The sequence below is a fragment of the Herpailurus yagouaroundi genome, unplaced genomic scaffold (genome assembly GCF_014898765.1).
Source record: "Herpailurus yagouaroundi ecotype Mexico unplaced genomic scaffold, PumYag 161, whole genome shotgun sequence".
Classification (NCBI taxonomy): domain Eukaryota; kingdom Metazoa; phylum Chordata; class Mammalia; order Carnivora; family Felidae; genus Herpailurus; species Herpailurus yagouaroundi.
The window spans coordinates 10,981,004-10,999,227 of record NW_024412402.1 but is presented as its reverse complement, the minus strand read 5'-3'; the positions used below and the strand labels follow the sequence as shown (position 1 = coordinate 10,999,227).

The following is an 18,224-nucleotide window of genomic DNA, read 5'->3' as shown; positions in this document are numbered from 1 at the left end:
GCTACGAGCTAGCATCTCCGGAGACTATCCTCATAATCCAGAAAAATGGGATTTGCTCCAGGCTCCTGAACGGGGCCGAGTGTTTTCTTCCTTTGAGGAAAGAAGTGTAGGGGCTCCCTCGGCGGCGCGCCAGGCACCTGCCCTATTGCCTCTGGAGCATCCGTCAGCTCCAACGGCATCCCATTTCCAGCCCGAGAGCTGACCTCCACCTCCACCCCGTCCCCACCCTCAGAGACCACACACACACCACCAGGCTGCTGCAGGTAACTTTAATAAGGGATGGGCTGACTCCTGCTTCTTGGATTTAAAGGTCAAAGAGGAAGGGCATCACATCTGTAAGAAAAGAAGAGAGTCAACAGAATCTACCTGCCCTTTGCGGCTGCCGTTCCCTCAGCCAGGCCCACCTCGCGGCAGCTGACCTATTTTTCCCCTCAAGGCCCAAATGCCACCCGGTCTCCGGAAAAAGAAAAGAAACCTCCTCTGCACGTCGCCGCTCATACCGTGCGTCTCTCGCTGCGCCGCCACCCTTTCCCTAGGCTGCCGGACCGTGAGGCCAACTGCACCTCAGCTGTTTCTCCGTCAACTCCCTGGACCTCAAGTACATGCCTGGGTGGCTGGGGTCCCACCCGGGGCAGGCCCAGGGTCTCGGACCACCGCTATCCCCTCCCCTTCCAACAGAAGGTGTCCCCCCCCCCCCTCCACGGTGGGACCCGGTCTCCTTCCCCTCGTGTCAGGATGGTGGGGGGGGGGGCGCCCCTCGGCCCCACGCGTGCCAGGGCCTCACACCTGGCTGGCTCATGCACCGTTGGATGCTCTGCAGCCGACTGGAGGCCAAGGCGCGGGCCTCCTCTGCAAAGCGGCGGCGTCCCTCCTCAGTTAACTTCCAGAGGCAGGAGCGGGGCCGTGTGCCGGCGCCACCCTGCACGCTGGCCGGCACTTTCTCAAAGCTGTCTCGGAAACAGAGATTGTGACGGACGGTATTCTTCCAGCCTTCCGGGGCCGTCCGGAAAAAGGGGAAATGCTGTCTGCGGACAGGGGGGAACGGTGAGGAAAGATATGCTGTCTTCGGGAGACGCCCCATCTCGAGACGGTTGTCCCCCAGGCGCCAGGAGCCTCGGCCCCCTCTGTCAAGGTGGACGGTGGCAGGCTGGCCTGGAACAGCTCTCTGCTGACGGAGCACGCGGCAAAGCCTGACCCGGTGTGTTGCTTGTGCCAACCCTCGTTTTTTTTTTTAAATTCTAGAGAGAGCGAGAGAGCGAGCAGGGGACAGGGGCAGAGGGAGAGAGAGAATCCCGAGCAGGTTCCATGCTGAGCATGGAGCCCAACGTGGGGCTTGACCCCAAGCCCCTGGGATCACGACCTGAGCCGAAATCAAGAGCCAGACACTCAACTGACTGAGCCACCTGAGGTACCCCGCAAACCCTCGTCTTTTAAACCCAGTTTACTGCTCCCGTTCCGAGACTCATTTTGTCCTGCTTCCCTCTGAGGGCTCATGACTGTGACTTGTGACATGAACGGACCAGAATCAGGCCAAGCCTGTAAGAGGAATCCTGGTCAAGGAAGGATGCCGCTTGTGGATTAATATTCTGAGACTCTCCTGCTAGAGGGAAAGGGTCTGAGAAACCCCTCACGCTCACGTGTAGGCGACTGTTGAAGCTACATGCACATCCCTTCTCAGCCGGGTGCCCCCTGCTCCCCTGGGCGTGCGGGGACCTGTGCCAGGCAGTCTAGCCAAAGGGAAAGCATGTGAGAAACTGCTGGCGAAACCAGATTTTCTACTGGATAATCTTGACAGGGAGGATGGGAGAATTTCTGACCCAGGCGAATTTACGTTTTAAGGGACTAAGACGTAAAACGGTTAGGGTTTTCTAGACGTGAAAGGGGGTGGAGGTGGATGTCTTCCCTAACACAGGATACATGGACACCCACCTGGGGACAGCGCAGTACCAGTGTCTGGGGAAGGAGGCCTGGGAACACACTTATCCTTTCAGACCCAGATGGGGGAACTGAGGCAGCAGCTCAGGGCCAGGGACAGCTTGGAATGTGTCAGTCTGAGGGCCCTGACCCCCTCCTGTCCCGTCCTTACAGGGCCCCCCTCCCCGGGGCACGTACCGAGTGAAACTGTAGATCTGTTGCACGTTGAGGCCACAGGGGGCACTGTTTCTTAATGCCAGTGCAATGAGGTGGAAGTAATTGAGAGGGGGCCGGGACCAGAGCCTCCCCTCTTGGCTGCTGGCTTGCCGAAACCTCCGACTTTGGAGGGGGGCCCTTTTGTGAGGGGACGGGAGAGCCACAGAGGAGCTGTCATCCTGGTCCTCAGCCTCCTCCTCTTCTGTGAGCTAGAGGAGCACAGAGTAGGAACTGGTCCTAACCCCACCGCCTCTACTCCAGGGGTGCAGTGGCAGGGAGGGGGAGTGGTAGGGGGCCCTCATCGGGGCTTCTCCCCAACCCAAGGGCACGGCCTATTTCTGAACCCGTTAACCCTCGGTGGTCCCTAAGGATCCCTCTCTGATCGCATCATCCCTGCACCCTCCCTGCCTACAGCCCAAGTCCAGCCCAAGTCCAGCCCAGGACCCCAGAAACTCCTACCTCCCAGTTGCTGGGGGAAGAGGCAAACTGCTTCTGAGGGGGAGACTGCTCGCTGGAGGGCGAGGATGGTGGCAGTGACTCCACCGCCGTGGCTTCTGAGCAGCTGGCAAAGTCTTCCTCTTTGGGGGCTGGCTGAGGGGAGGGGAGTGCGCCTGGGAGATCCTCTCCCTTATGAGGTTCTGGGACCTCCAGCTTTCCGGGGGGATACACGATGCTGGGGTTTACCCACATCCACAGGTTGGGCTCAAGAGCTGGGCCTGTGCAGAGAAAAATGAGATTGTGCGCCACAGCTCACTGGCTTTGGGGTCCGGCCCAGGCCGCATGACCATGCCAGAGAACCCACTACCCCCACTCACCATCTTGATCAGAGTTGGGCGTTTTTCCCACAGGTACTTTTGGTGGTTCAACTATTCGAAGTCTATACCTGGCAACTGGCAAAAAGAAAGACAGAAGAGGGTCAAAATGTCCTAGTATTTCCACTGTGGCCCCAGGGTCCTGGACCACATGGCTGTGGGCCCTCCCTGGGGCGTTATGACACCATATTCGACTTCTCTGACCTCGTTCCACATACACTGTCCCTGAGCCAGTTCATGAATGCCTGTGGCCTCAGCCACTATCTATCAACGTAGGGCTTCCAAATCCGTACCTCCGGCCCAGACTCCTCTGCTTGCCCGTAAGTACCACTGGGCCTTGGAGATCTTTCCTTGCATAACCCGCAGGTACTTCAGACTCCACATTCCTGCAACTAAACTCCACCTTCCTGCTCTCCCTCCTGTATTCTTCTCTGCAAGTGGCACCACCATCTAACCGAAGTGGCTTGGGTCAGGAACTCGGAAGTGTTCTTGCCTTCTCTTTCCCATCCAGCCACACCCCAAGTCCAGCCATAACCCGAATGGTCTGTTTATCTGCTTTTCTCCAACTTAGTCCCCCTGCAGCTGGAGCATCTTCCTAAAATATTAATGCAATCCTGTCACCTTTCTGCTTAAACACTTTTGATGGCTTTCTATGACCCTTGGGCCAAACTGAAGTTTCTTGGGACAGTCTGCAAGGCCCTGGCTCCTCATCAGTGTTGGGTCATTCCTCCCAGGCTCTCCAGGTCTCCAACAGACCACACTCTAGATCCCGGGCCTCCCCACAAACTATTGTGTCTTTGCCAGATACACTCTTCTGTCTTCCCGCTGCCCTAGTTAATTGCTATTCACTCATCATGTCTCTGTTGAAACATCTTTCTAAAGCAGGCCTTCTCTGCCTGTCCAAACACTTCCCTAACACACATTTTATCCTAATTACTTTGCTTAGAGCCAATCACCAGGACTGTCTTTTTCACTGCCTGGCACATGGGAGGAGCTCAGCTTAACCTGGAGGAGCTCAGCTTAACTGGATGAATGAATACGTGGTGGGCTAAGAGTGAATCATACGTTTTCACTCATCTTGAGAAACTTAACGGAAGACCATGGGGGAGGGGAGGGGGAAAAATAGTTATAAACAGAGGGAGGGAGGCAAACCACAAGCGACTCTTAAATACAGAGAACAATCTGAGGGTTGATGGGGGGCTGGGGGAGACGGGAAAATGGGTGATGGGCATCGAGGAGGGCGCTTGTTGGGATGAGCACTGGGTGTTGTATGTAAGTGAAAAACCAGGGGAATCTACCCCAAAACCAAGAGCACACTTTACACACTGTATGTTCACCAATTTGAGAATAAATTATATTTAAAAAATTATAAAATCATTTGTGAAAACTAAAAAAATATCTGTATGATAATGTTCAGAGCAGCTTTAATCGTATTAGCCAAAAACCAGAAGTGACCCAGATGTCCTCCAGTGGGTGAACTGTAAACAAACTGTGGTCCCTCTGTACCATGAAATACTAAAAAATAAAAAGGAACAGTAAAAGAAAAAGAGTAAATCGAGTGTATATTAGAGCTATCTGCTTGGCCCTATGCTGGCTCCTTGGGGGTTAGTGGCAACTATTTCCACCTCACCCCCCCCCTCCAAAAGGACCCCTTGGGTGTCATCATACTGCAGTTGAATCTAGGTTTTTGTCTGGGAAATGATGATATACTTATTAGAGAGCTCAGTAATTAGAAAGAATGCCCATTTCATTAATAATAATGTCCAACATAGTATTGAAAAGAGGAAAAAGTAGAAAGAGATATAAAGTCAGAAAGAAAAAGATATAAAGTCAGAAAGAAAAAGGCAAAACTAGCATTATTTATAGAAAAAAATGTTAAGACAGAAACCATACAAAATCGATAGACAAATTATCTGAACCGACAAGAGCCTAGAAAGTTTGCTGGATATAAGAACAAATACTAATCACTGTTCCTCCATAGCTGCATGAAGAAACTGGAAAAAATAAAAAAAAAATTTTTTTAATTTAATTTAATTTATTTATTTTTAAATTTACATCCAAATTAGTTAGCATATAGTGCAACAATGATTTCAGGAGCAGATTCCTTAGTGCCCCTTACCCTTTTAGCCCATCCCCCCTCCCACAACCCCTCCAGCAACCCTCTGTTCTCCGTATTTAAGAATCTCTTATGTTTTGTCCCCCTCCTTGTTTTTATATTATTTTTGCTTCCTTTCCCTTAGGTTCATCTGTTTTGTCTCTTAAAGTCCTCGTATGAGTAAAGTCATATGATATTTGTCTTTCCCTGACTAATTTCACTTAGCATAATACCCTCCAGTTCCATCCAGGTAGTTGCAAATGGCAAGATTTCATTCTTTTTGATTGCTGAGTAATACTCCATTGTATATATATACCACATCTTCTTTATCCATTCATCTATCGATGGACATTTGGCTATTTCCATAATTTGGCTATTGTTGATAGTGCTGCTATAAACATGGGGGTGCATGTGTCCCTTCGAAACAGCACACCTGTATCCCTTTGATAAATAGTAGTGCCATTGCTGGGTCATAGAGTAGTTCTATTTTTAGTCTTTTGAGGAACCTCCATACTGTTTTCCAGAGTGGCTGCACCAGCTTGCATTCCCATATAAAAAAAATTTTTTTTAAAGAAGGTACTGTTTGTACACTGAAAACTATAGAAAGCTTATGAAAGAAATGGAAGAAGACACACACACACACACACACACAAAGAAAAAATATCCCATACTCCTGAATAGGAAGAACAAATATTGTTAAAATGTCGATACTACCCACAGCAATCTATGTATTGAATGCAATACCTATCAAAATAACACCAGCATTCTTCACAGAACTAGAGCAAACAATCCTAAAATTTGTATGGGACCAGAAAAGACCCCAAATAGTCAAAGCAATCTTGAAAAAGAAGACCAAAGCAGGAAGCATCACAATCCCGGACCTCAAGCTGTATTACAAAGCTGTAATCATCAAGACAGTATGGTACTAGCACAAAAACAGACACTCAGGTCAATGGAATAGAGAACCCAGAAACGGACCCACAAACGTATGGCCAACTAATCTTTGACAAAGCAGGAAAGAATATCCAATGGAATAAAGACAGTCTCTTCAGCAAGTGGTGCTGGGAAAACTGGACAGCGATATGCAGAAGAATGAACCTGGACCACTTTCTTATACCAGACACAAAAAGAAACTCAAAATGGATGAAAGACCTCAGTGTAAGACAGGAAGCCATCAAAATCCTCGAGGAGAAAGCAGGCAAAAACCTCATTGGCCTTGGCCACAGCAGCTTCTTACTCAACCCATCTCCAGAGACAAGGGAAACAAAAGCAAAAATGAATATTAGGACCTCATCAAAATAAAAAGCTTCTGCACAGCTAAGGAAACCATCAGCAAAACTAAAAGGTAACCAATAGAATGGGAGAAGGTATTTGCAAATGACATATCAGATAAAGGGTTAGTATCCAAAATCTATAAAGAACTTATCAAACTCAACACCTAAAAAACAAATCATCCAGTGAAGAAATGGGCAAAAGACATGAATAGACACTTCTCCAAAGAAGACATCCAGATGGCCAACCAACACGTGAAAAAAATGCTCAACATCACTCATCATCAGGGAAATACAAATCAAAATGTCATAATGGCTAACATTAACAACTCAGGCAACAACAGATGTTGGCAAGGATGTGGAGAAAGAGGATCTCTTTTGCACTGCTGGTGGGAATGCAAACTGGTGCAGCCACTCTGGAAAGCAATATGGAGGTTCCTCAAAAAATTAAGAATAGAACTACCCTACAACCCAGCAATTGCACCACTAGGTATTTATCCAAGGGATACAGGTGTGCTGTTTCGAAGGGACACATGCACCCCAATGTTTATAGCAGCACTATCCACAATAGCCAAAGTATGGAAAGAGCCCAAATGTCCATCAATGGATGAATGGATAAAGAAGATGTGGTGTGTATACACACACACACACACACACACACACACACACACACACACACCGGAGTATTACTCAGCAATCAAAAAGAATGAAATTTTGCCATTTGCAACTACATGGATGGAACTGGAGGGTATTATGCTAAGTGAAATTAGTCAATCAGGGAAAGACAAATATCATATGGCTTTACTCATATGAGGACATGAGGACTTTAAGAGACAAAACAGATGAACATAAGGGAAGGGAAGCAAAAATAATATAAAAACAGGGAGGGGGACAAAACATAAGAGATTCTTAAATATGGAGAACAGAGGGTTACTGGAGGGGTTGTGGGAGGGGAGATGGGCTAAATGCATAGGGGCACTAAGGAATCTGCTCCTAAAATCATCGTTGCACTACATGCTAACTAACTTGGATGTAAATTTAAAAAATAAATTAAGTTTTTAAAAAAAGGTACTGTTTGCAGTAGCAACCAAAAGTATACAGTATTCAGGAGTTAACCCATCAAAGAACGAACTAGACCTTCATGGGAAAAAGATGCAGTCACTATTTAAGGACATGAAAGCCTTGAATAAATGAAGACATAATATGTATTAAAAGATACCAATTACCCTCAAATTAATCTATACATTTTATGTAAATATTATAATACATAAAAATTAAAATGTTCTGCAGAGTAAAACCCATGAACAACAACAACAAAAAAATCAATAGACAACAAAAAAAGCCAGAAAAGAAAATTTCAACTCCTAAAGTTCTCAGCTCTCTACCAGACAATCTTTCACTTACTGACTTGCAGAAGCTAACACAAACCTATAAGTGGGCAAAAGATATAAATCAGTATTCATAAGGAAGGGATACCTGAATTACTAACAAGATGTTCTTGGCCTAACTAGTAACAAGAACACAATAAAATAATGAGATAACACTTTACATCATACTGACAAATATGAAAACAGATAATCCCAAGTGTTGGCAAAGATGCAGGGAACTAGAAAAAAATCCTTTCTCATACTGCAGATCTGAACAGCAGCTGGTGCTATCACAGTGAAGGGCTGATTCAAGACATCAAGGTCTACTCCTAGGTGTGTCTATTCAAGTCTGTAGGGGAACTTATATGCTAATCTTCTGTGGTATGATCAGTTGGGTGTAGACATTGATTAACTGATTTAACAAATTAAAAATCTTAAGTTTATTTATTTTGAGAGAGAGAGAGCAAGTGGGGTAGGGGTAGAGAGAGAGAGGAGAGTGAGAGAATCCCAAGCAGGCTCTGCACTGTCAGCACCGAGCTCATGCAGGGCTCAGACTCACAAACTATGAGATCATGACCCGAGCCAAAATAAAAAATCGGACGCTTAACAGACTGAGCCACCCAGGTGCCCCGATTTAATAAACAAATTAAACAAACATACGTCACCTATCTTTCCAGCTAACTCTCTCCCCACTCCAACTATCCTTGGATACCATGATATCACCAATCCGTTGGTCTATGGCTTTGGAGTACTCTTTGGTAGAGTTGGATTTAATCGGGGTGGTGGTTTGGCCAAGCAAGTGCTCCAAAGCCAGAGAGGGTCAAAGGAATTGATGGAGAGCATGTTTGACCACGGGATTACAGGTTGGTTAAAAAAGGAAAAACACCCAGGGCTCAAGAGCAGGAAAAAAAAAAGGGTGACATCAACAGGTTGGTGATCTCAGGGAGATCAGAGCATAGGGTCTCTGTTTCCCTCCCTCCCTCCCTGGCACAGATGCTCTTGAGCCTTCTCAGGGATAATGTTCCAACCAACCACTCCTCTATTTCCTGTTATTTGTGTGTGTGTGTATTTACTACTGGATCATTCTTATTAGCATTCAAATACGATGTTAATTCTCTCATCTTATTGAAAAGACCTTTTGCCCTGGTTTTCTGTGCCAGGCCACTGCCCTATGTTTTTGCTTTCTTTTGAGGCAGAACTCCTCAAAAGAACTACCTATTCTTTCGGACCCCATTTCCCCTCCTTCCACCCTTAAGCCCTTGCCAATCAGGCTTTCGTCTCCACCACCCCACCATCATCATGGTCACCGATGATGTCTGCTTTGCTAAACCAAATTGTCCGTGTACCTCCCACCTGACCTCACAGGGGCAGTCCTCTCATCTGACCAGTCCTTCCATGACACACTTTTTTCACTTGTTTCCAGGAAACCACGGTTTCTTGGTTTTGATTCTCAATGGTCATTTCCTTAGTTTGGGCTGGTTATCTCTCTTCTCTCCAGTATCTTTACAATGGAATGTCCCCAGGGCTCATGTTTGGTCCTTCTCTCTCTTCTCGTCCTTTAAACGCCACCCACATACCAAGGACTCTCAAAAGAAACCTCTCTCCCGTACTCCAGACTTACACGTCTACCTGCTCACTCAACATTTTTGCTTGGAAATCTAAAAAGTATCCTCAAACTCAGCAGGTCCCGAACAGAATTCCTGATCTTTCTCTCTGTCCGACCAGAAGCTTCCCCCATCTCAGTACTCCATCCTTTCACTGGATCAGCCTACCTTAGTCACCCTAAGGGTCCAGCCTACCACCATCTCTGGTCTGGATTACAGTAGTAGCCTTCTAGCCTGCTGGCTTCTTCTACGTTTACAATGTACCCTCAACACAGCAGCCGAAGTGATCTTTTCCAAGTATAGATCATGCAGGATTGGGTTACCTAATTTGCAGAGCCCAGTGCAAAGTGAAAATGAGGGGTTCCTTGTTCTAAAATTAAAATGATCTCAAGTTAGAAATTATCCTCCTATATATCCTGTAATAGAAACTATTCCTCCGGCAGAGGAAGCAACTACATGGGTCACACACTTGGGAAGCATGAATCATGGCACTCCACTGCTCAAAACCTTTCAACCTCAAAGTCAACCCCAAAGTCCTTAGAGTGGAAGACGGGCTTGTCCTGATCTCTGCTCCACATGCTCTGAACTTCCCTCTGTATTTACTTTCCTCCAGCTTCACTGGCCTCTTTCCTGTGCCTCCAACACTCCAGACATATTCCTTCCTTAGGACTTTTGCCCTGGCTATTTCTTCTGCCTGGGAAACTTTTCCTCTAAATACCCTTCAACTCTCTGCTCCAAGGTTATGTTCCCAAGGAAGCCCAACCTGATGACCCTATTTAAAACCGTGGCTGTCGCCACCTCCCCACATTCCTGAGCCCTCTTACTGTATCCTTTCTCCCCCATCTCAGTTATCACCTTATACTATAGATATATTTTTATGTGGATTGTCTGCCCCCAGTGGAACGTAGGCTCCATATAGATTGTTCTGTTCATTATGTACCACGAGTGTCAAGAACACTGCCTAGCAAATTACAAGTGCTCAATAAATATTTGTTAATCAACGAAGATACAGGAATTCCTTAGCATTACTTATGGTGGCAGAGAACTGGAGGCGATCCAGGTCTCCATCAGCAAGGTACATGCAAAAGGTAGTATATGCAGATAACAGAATACCACCCAGCCGTCAGAAATAATGAACCAGACCTTCGTGTAGCAACCTGAGTAGCTCTCAAAAACAATGCGAGTAGGCACAAAAAAGCAATGAGCATTAAGTAAATGAAGGTCGTCTATAAACATAAAATAACGTTAAATCGTTTTCAAAGATAAACCTATCTAAAGACATTAAATCACTTAGGGTAGATACAAGGGAGTGTGCGAGGTGATGGAAGGCAGGGTGGGGGTGGAGGTGGGTGCACTGAAGTGGGGGTAAGGGGTTAATCCAAGGACCTTGCCTGACCAGATGGCAATAATATACCACGAACGTAGGAGGGGATCGTCTTTGCCTCTGCCTTGGAGGTCCAAAGAAAAAAATCATTTTTTTAAAAGACCATAACGGTCAACCATCCGTTCGGCAAATATCGAGCACCTCTAGGTGTCAGCCAATGTACTAACGGGGGTGGGGGTGGGGGTACAGCCTCGAACAAAACCGATAACATTTTAAAAACAGAACGAGTAAAATGTTCGTGGCGCGCCAAATGGCGGTAGGCACCATGGGAAAAGGGCCGAGGTGAGGCCTAGAAGGTTCTGGGACGCAGCGGACGGTGGGGGTGGGGGTGGAGGTGCCAGGCGGTGTGCTGTGGCGGGACCCACTTCCTGGGGGCTCTGGGTCGAGGCCAGTGTCGCCATGGCCCGGGTTGGGGTGGGGGTGGGGCGCCGAGGGGCTCCCGCTCGGCCGCGGTGGGGGGAGGGGGGCCGCGGATCCCGAAACCGCACTCGGGCGCCCAGCTAGTCCGCCGGGCCGAAGGTGGGGGGGCTGGGGGCCAAGGGGCCGGGAGCCCCGCGAACACCCCACCCGGGCGCCCACCACGCCCCTCCCCCACGCCTCCCCGCCCCCCACGCACTCACGGTTCTGCTCGGCCAGGGGCAGGTGCGCCGTGGTGAAGGCCAGGAACGACTCGTTGCCCATGTCCCAGTCCAGCAAGCCCGGAACCTGGCCATGGAGGCTGGCCCAGAGGTCGAGGTGCTGGAGTTTCAGGTCCACCTTCAGGGAGAGGAGAGGTCGCCCGGCAGGGGGTGGGAGAGTCCGGGGCTGAAGGCCTCGCACCACTTCCTCACTTCCACGGGCTCGATCTGGTTAGTTGGCGCCAGCTCAGGTGTGGAGAGTCCCCAATTTGACGCCTTTAATCGCCTCTGGCCTCCACCCGGTACTCATGCGACGTCTCTCCTCAACCCCCTACGCTTTCATTTGGGGGCTTGGGGACCCTGGGGGTCCAGAAGGGAGGGATCCCAGGCTCTCTTCCCGCTATGCATTTGCACAAAGCTCTTCCTGTGTTTAGTAAGTTTCTCTACCACTTAAGAATGATCCCGTGATAGTATTAATAGCTGCTTTCTGATAGATTTTATGGCTTATCGAAGATCTCATCCGTAGCACCTATGGCGATAGGATTGGAGGGTGGTTTGTTTTGTTTTTTAATTTGGTTTTTAATCATTTCGAATTTACAGAAAAATGCCAAGAATAGTATAAAAAAATTCCTGTATGCCTAAATCCTATAATCCACCAATGACACTAATTATCAACATTTTATCACATTAAAATTTTTCTTTCCATATAGAAGACATCGTTGTTGTTTTGTTGTTGTTTTCTGAACTATTTAAGAGTAATTTACAGACAATGCCCCTTTCCTCATAAATACTTCAGCCTGTGTTTCCTAAAAACAGGGATACTGGCCTATATCACCAGAAATGAGAACATAATCAAAACCAGAAAATTGAACATTGATTCAGTACTTTATTTAACATACAGATTCCATTCAAATTTCACTAATCATCCCAATGATGTCCTTTATATAAATTTTTTCTCTGGTCTAGGGTCGAGTTCAGCATCACGCAGGGCATTTCTTCATTGTCTCTTTAGTCCTCTTTTCATGTGAAACAGTTTCTCAGCCTTTTTAGTCATTCATAACATGGACATTTTGGGAAGAGTGTTGGCCATTTGTTTTGTAGAATGTCCCTCAGTTTAGGTTTGTCTGATGTTTCCTCATAATTCGACTTACACATTTTTGGCAAGAACACCACACGAGTGCTGTTGAATGCTGTTTCTTTCTCAGTACCTCACATCAAGAGCCACACCGTGTCAGTTTATCTCATTATTATTGACGTTAACTTCAATCACTTGGTTTAGTGGTCTCCACCAGGTTTCCCTCCGGTAGTTACTTTCTATTTTGTAATTTAAGTAATCTGTGGGGAGGTACTTTGATCTAAAATCCTGTTCCTCAAAAAAAAAAAAAAAAAAAAATTAAATACTAAAAATAAATAAAATTAACTAAAGTCCTGTTCCTCATCAAGTTTGGGCCTTTTAATTCCTATCTATTTATGATCCTTGCCTGAATCAATCATTACTATGATGGTATAAAATGATTTTTTTTTTAATGTTGCTTTATTTATTTTGAGGGGGGAGGGGCAGAGAGGGAGAGAGAGAATCCCAAGCAGACCTCACACTGGCAGCACAGAGCCCAACTCAGGACTGAATGCATGAACTGTGAGATCATGACCTGAGCCTAAGTCAAGAGTCAGACACTTAACTGACTGAGCCACCAAGGTGCCTCTAAAATGATTTTTCTAAATCTATCCCTCCTTTCCCATTTATTTAGTTGACATTCTATTGTAAGGAAGAGCTTTTCCATATCTCATGTATTTTTTAAAATATTTTATTTTATTTTTATTGATTTTTTTAACTCTAAGAGGTAAAGATTTTATTTTATTTTATTTTATTTTTTTAATATATATATTTTTAACGTTTATTTATTTTTGAGACAGAGAGAGACAGAGCATGAACGGGGGGGAGGGGCAGAGAGAGAGGGAGACACAGAATCGGAAACAGGCTCCAGGCTCTGAGCCATCAGCCCAGAGCCTGACGCGGGGCTCGAACTCACAGACCGCGAGATCGTGACCTGGCTGAAGTCCGACGCTTAACCGACTGAGCCACCCAGGCACCCCAAGATTTTATTTTTTTAATTTTTTTTTTTATTTTTTCAACGTTTATTTATTTTGGGGACAGAGAGACAGAGCATGAACGGGGGAGGGGCAGAGAGAGAGGGAGACACAGAACCGGAAACAGGCTCCAGGCTCTGAGCCATCAGCCCAGAGCCTGACGCGGGGCTCGAACTCACGGACCCCGAGACCGTGACCTGGCTGAAGTCGGAGGCTTAACGGACTGCGCCACCCAGGCGCCCCTTAATTTTTTTTTTAGAGAGAGAGAGAGCATGAGCGGGGAGAGAAACAGAGGCGGGGAGAGAGAGAGACTATGAAGCAGGACTTCCATGCTCATCAACAAGCCCAACGAGGGGTGTGATCCCACAACCCCTGGGGTCATGACCTGGGCTGAAATCAAGAGTCAGATACTCAACCGACTGAGCCACCCGGGTGCCCCTAAAGATTTTATTTTTTAAGTAATCTCTACACCCAACATGGGGCTGGAACTTACAACCCTGAGATCAAGAGTCACATGCTCTACCAGCTGAGCCCGCCAGGTGCCCCCTTATCTCATATTTGTTTGTTTATTGTCAGTATGGACCCAAAGGATTCTTAGAGTGGATTATTTGTAATTATTGATTATAGCAATTTATTATAGTTATAAAATTCTGTAATTCTATATAGTGAAGTATAACTCATTAATAGTATGTATTTTAATCCTCAAATTGTGCCAGATTTTGCCAGTGGGAGCCTCCTTGGGTTCCTCCTTTCCTCTACTGTGCTGCCTGTGGCTTGTCTAATAGACCAGAAACTTTGACAGCACCTGGCATGTAGGAGACCCTCAATAAATGTTGTTTTAACTACACTGAAAACAACAGCTCCCTTTTTAAAAATTTGCTAGGACTCTACCTTTAATACCAATAATAGTAATTTTAATGATAATTTCCCTAATTATAAAAATAATACCTGTTCTGGGTGCCCGGCTAGCTCAGTCAGTAGAGCATTGACTGTTGATCTTGGGGTCGTGAGTTCAAGTCCCACGTTGGATGTGGAAATCACTTTTTATTTTTTGTTTATTTATTTTTAAAGTTTATTTTATTTATTTATTTTAAATTTTTAAATGTTTATTTTATTTTGAGAAAGAGAGAGAGTGTGAGCAGGGGAGGGGCAGAGAGAGAGGGAGACATAGAATCAGAAGCAGGCTCCAGGCTCTGAGCTGTCAGCATGGAGCCTGATTCAGGGCTTGATCTCATGAACTCTGAGATCATGAACTGAGCTGAAATCAAGAGTTGGACACTTAACTGACTAGCCACCCAGGTGCCCCTGGAGATTACTTAAAAAAATAAATAAATAAATAAAGGTCAGGTCACAATCTTGGAGTTTGTGAGTTCGAGCCTCACATTGGGCTCTCTGCTGTCAGTACAGAGCCCGCCTCAGATCCTCTGTCTCCCTGTCTTTGCCCCTCCCCTGCTCTCTCTCTCTCAAATAAAATAAACATTAAAAATAAATAAATAATTTTTAAAATAATAAAAATAAATAAATAAATAATACACATTCGATGCAGAAAACTCAGAAGTATAGAAAACACAAAGGGGAAAACAATAGAGCAAAAATCATTCTTTGTATCAGATAATAGATCACATTTTGATGTATATACTTCCAAAAATTTTCCATATGGGTATTTCATTTTTGTGTTGTTAAAAATACTTACTATAATGCATCTACACTTTTATAGCCCTTTTCAAATTAGTCTACCATTTAAGAATGTTTCTATCATACAAATCATATATCTGATAAGGAATTAATATCCAGAACATATAAAGAACCACAACTCTCACACACACACACACACACACACACACACACAATTTAAAAATGGTCAAAGAAGTTGCATAGCCATTTCTCTAAAGAAGATAGACAAATTTCCAATAGCCACGTGAGAAGATTCTCGACGTCACTAATCGTTAAGGAAATGCAAATTAAAAACAGAATGAAATACTACTTCACATCCATTGGGAAGGCTTTTTTAAAAACAAATAAAACGAGAAAATAATAAGTGTGGATGAGGATGTGGAGAAATTAGAACACCTGTGCATTGCTGGTGAGAAGGTACAATGGTACAGTCCCCAGGGAAAAAGAGTATAGCGGTTCCCCAAAAAATTAAACAAAGAATCACCATACGATCCAGCCATCCCACTTCTGGGTATCTCTCCAAAAGAATTGAAAGCAAAGACTTGAACAGATATTTGTGCACCTCTGTACCAGCATTGTTCGAAAGAACGAAAAGGTGGAAACAACCCAAATGTCCATCAGCAGGTGAATGGATAAACAAAATGCGGTCTATACATACAATGGAATATTATTTAGCCTTAAAAATGAATAAAACTCTGACACAGGCTGCAACATGCGTGAACCTTGAAAACATGATGCGAAGTGAAATAAACCAGACACAAAAGGACAAATCGGGCGTGGTTCCACTTTTATGAGATACCTACAACAGCCGATTTCACAGACAGAAGGTAGAATGGTGGTTGATAAGGGTGGGGGAGGAGGCAATGGGGATATTGTTCAGTGGATACAGAATTTCTCTTTGGGGTAAGGAAAAAGTTCTGGAGCCCATAGTGTTGGTAGTTGCACAACACTGTGAATGTATTTAATGCTGCCAAACCGAACACTTAGAAATGGTTAAAATAGGGGTGCCTGGGTGGTTCAGTTGGTTGAACATCTGAATCTTGCTTTTGGCTTAGGTCATGACCTCACAGTTCGTGGGATGGAGCCCTATATCGGACTCTGCGCTGACAGCTCGGAGCCTGCTTAAGATTCTCTCCCTCTCTGCCCCTCTCTGATTTGCACTCTCTTTCCCTCAAAGTAAACATTTAAAAAAAAATGGTTAAAATAGTTAATTTCATGTTATGTATATTTCATCACAATTTCAAAAAAAATGTTTATGTCTGTACGTTTCAACCTTTACTGCATATTCCAAACTTTCAAGATCTCCTGAGGATCTTGAAAAAATACTGATGCCCGGCTCCTACCCCAGTCATTCTGATTCTGGTATGGGGTATGGCCTAGGCGTTGAGGTTTTTAAAACCCCCTAGATGATTCCAGTGGGCAGTTTGACTCCCAGTCTGATGGTCTTCCCCCAGCATGGGAAGGTCGGGCTCCCAAACCCGCCTTGGCTGGTGCAGTGAAGTTAGGGAAACAGCCCAAACCATTCTCTCTGCTGGGCACGTCCTCTCTGCCTGTGTCTCCTGACTTTAAGCCTCAGCTCTGTTAGGCCCACCCAAAGTTTCAGTGTTTGTTTCCTCTCTCATTTCTCACAGCACTTACCACATTGTTGTTGGTTTTGTTTGTTTGTTTGTTTGTTTTTGAGAGAGAGAGAGAGAGAGGGAGAGAGCTCATGGCCTGTGCAGGAGCTGGGGAGAGGGAGAGAGAATCTTAAGCAAGGCCCAACACAGGGCTCGATCCCATGACCCTGGGATCATGACCTGAGCCAAAATCAAGAGTCAGACACTCAACTGACTGAACCACCCAGGCGCCCCAGCACGTATCTCATTTTTAATTTATTTACTTGTTCACATTTTTGAGAATCTGTCTCTTGCATTAAGTTCCATAAACTCCAGGAGGGAGGAACAATGTCCTTCCACATTTTATTCTTAGCACTTCTAGCAGCACCTGGCACATAATAAATGCTCAATTAATGTTTGTGGGAGGAATAAACATTGTTGCTCTTCTCTTCCATTGCCTTCCTCTCCGAGGCTCTCATGTTACTCTATGAAGGGGTCATTAACATCACTGTTCCAGCATCTTCTAGCTCTGTGTTGTTTTTTATTGTTTTCACAGAATTTTTGGCACTTGCCCAGTCGCCGCCTTCTCTTCATGGGCTTATTCATTCCTTCATCTGTTCACTGATTCAACAAGTATTTACTGAGTACCTACTATGCCCCAGGCATTGCGGAGGAAAGGTACTTTGGGAACAAAATGACTGCTCTCATGGAACACACAGTCTGGTTGGGGAGATAACTGAATAATCACATACACATATAATTATAAACCACGGTATTGCTATGAAAAACAGGAAAGGGGAACCCAACCCAATGTCGGGGGGTAGAAGTCAGGGGCTTCCTCGGAGAAGGTGGGTTACCTGTGCAAATAAGAATGGAGTGGGGATGGGGGGAGTCATAAAGGCAAGTCAGGCATGTGGAATAGTCGGGGCAAAGGCCCTGATGCAAGAGGGAACACAGGATATTGGAGGGAACACAGTGAGAACTGAGGGGCAGTTAGGGGAGAGACCAGGGCTGGTCTTGAAGGTCGCCTTAAAGATTCTGGTATTTCCCCTAAGATCAATGCAAAGATCACTGATCCTTATAAGAGCTGTGTATTTGAAGGAGAACACTCCTACTCTTTTCTCTCAGTTCCCGGTTACTTTTCCCTCAGGTTACCAGACTGTACCACTGTTGTCCTCCTGTACCCAGGCTTCTTCCATTTCTCTGCCCTCCTCCTAGGTCCCCTCTAGAAAATTCTCCATTTCTCCCACCGCCCAGCACCCTGTCTGGGGTCTCAACCTGGTAGCCCTCTCTGGCTCTCCCCAGTCAGAGCCTGGACTCCTTTTCCCAACACCACACCCTCAGCCTCTAGACTCACCCACATAGTGCACCATGCCCTGGTTGGGTGGCCTGCTGTGGAGGGGGCAAAACCCACAGCCCACGTGGGCTCTGAGGACTCTTGACTCCTGGCATCTAATCCCGCCCCCCCCCCTTCCTGCCTCCTGAGAGGAGCAACTAGGCTGTTCTAGGGGGGGCAGGGAGGGCGGACTGGGAGCCTAACGGGGATTCGGTTCCACACAGGTGGAGCACATGAAAGGGAAACACACA

The 18,224-nt window shown here is 45.9% G+C and overlaps 1 protein-coding gene across 1 annotated transcript; it reads right to left on the bottom strand.

The window, feature by feature from the left end:
• Positions 1–256: 256 nt before the first annotated feature.
• On the bottom strand, positions 257–11,691 carry FOXR1 (forkhead box R1). The gene is made up of 6 exons (XM_040483246.1): positions 11,284–11,691; positions 2,946–3,020; positions 2,590–2,846; positions 2,113–2,339; positions 787–1,025; positions 257–333 (listed from the first exon to the last, which is right to left on the bottom strand). Exons 1-6 carry the CDS (start codon positions 11,342–11,344, stop codon positions 305–307), a joined length of 888 nt encoding a protein of 295 aa, XP_040339180.1. The 5' UTR covers positions 11,345–11,691; the 3' UTR covers positions 257–304.
• Positions 11,692–18,224: the final 6,533 nt, after the last annotated feature.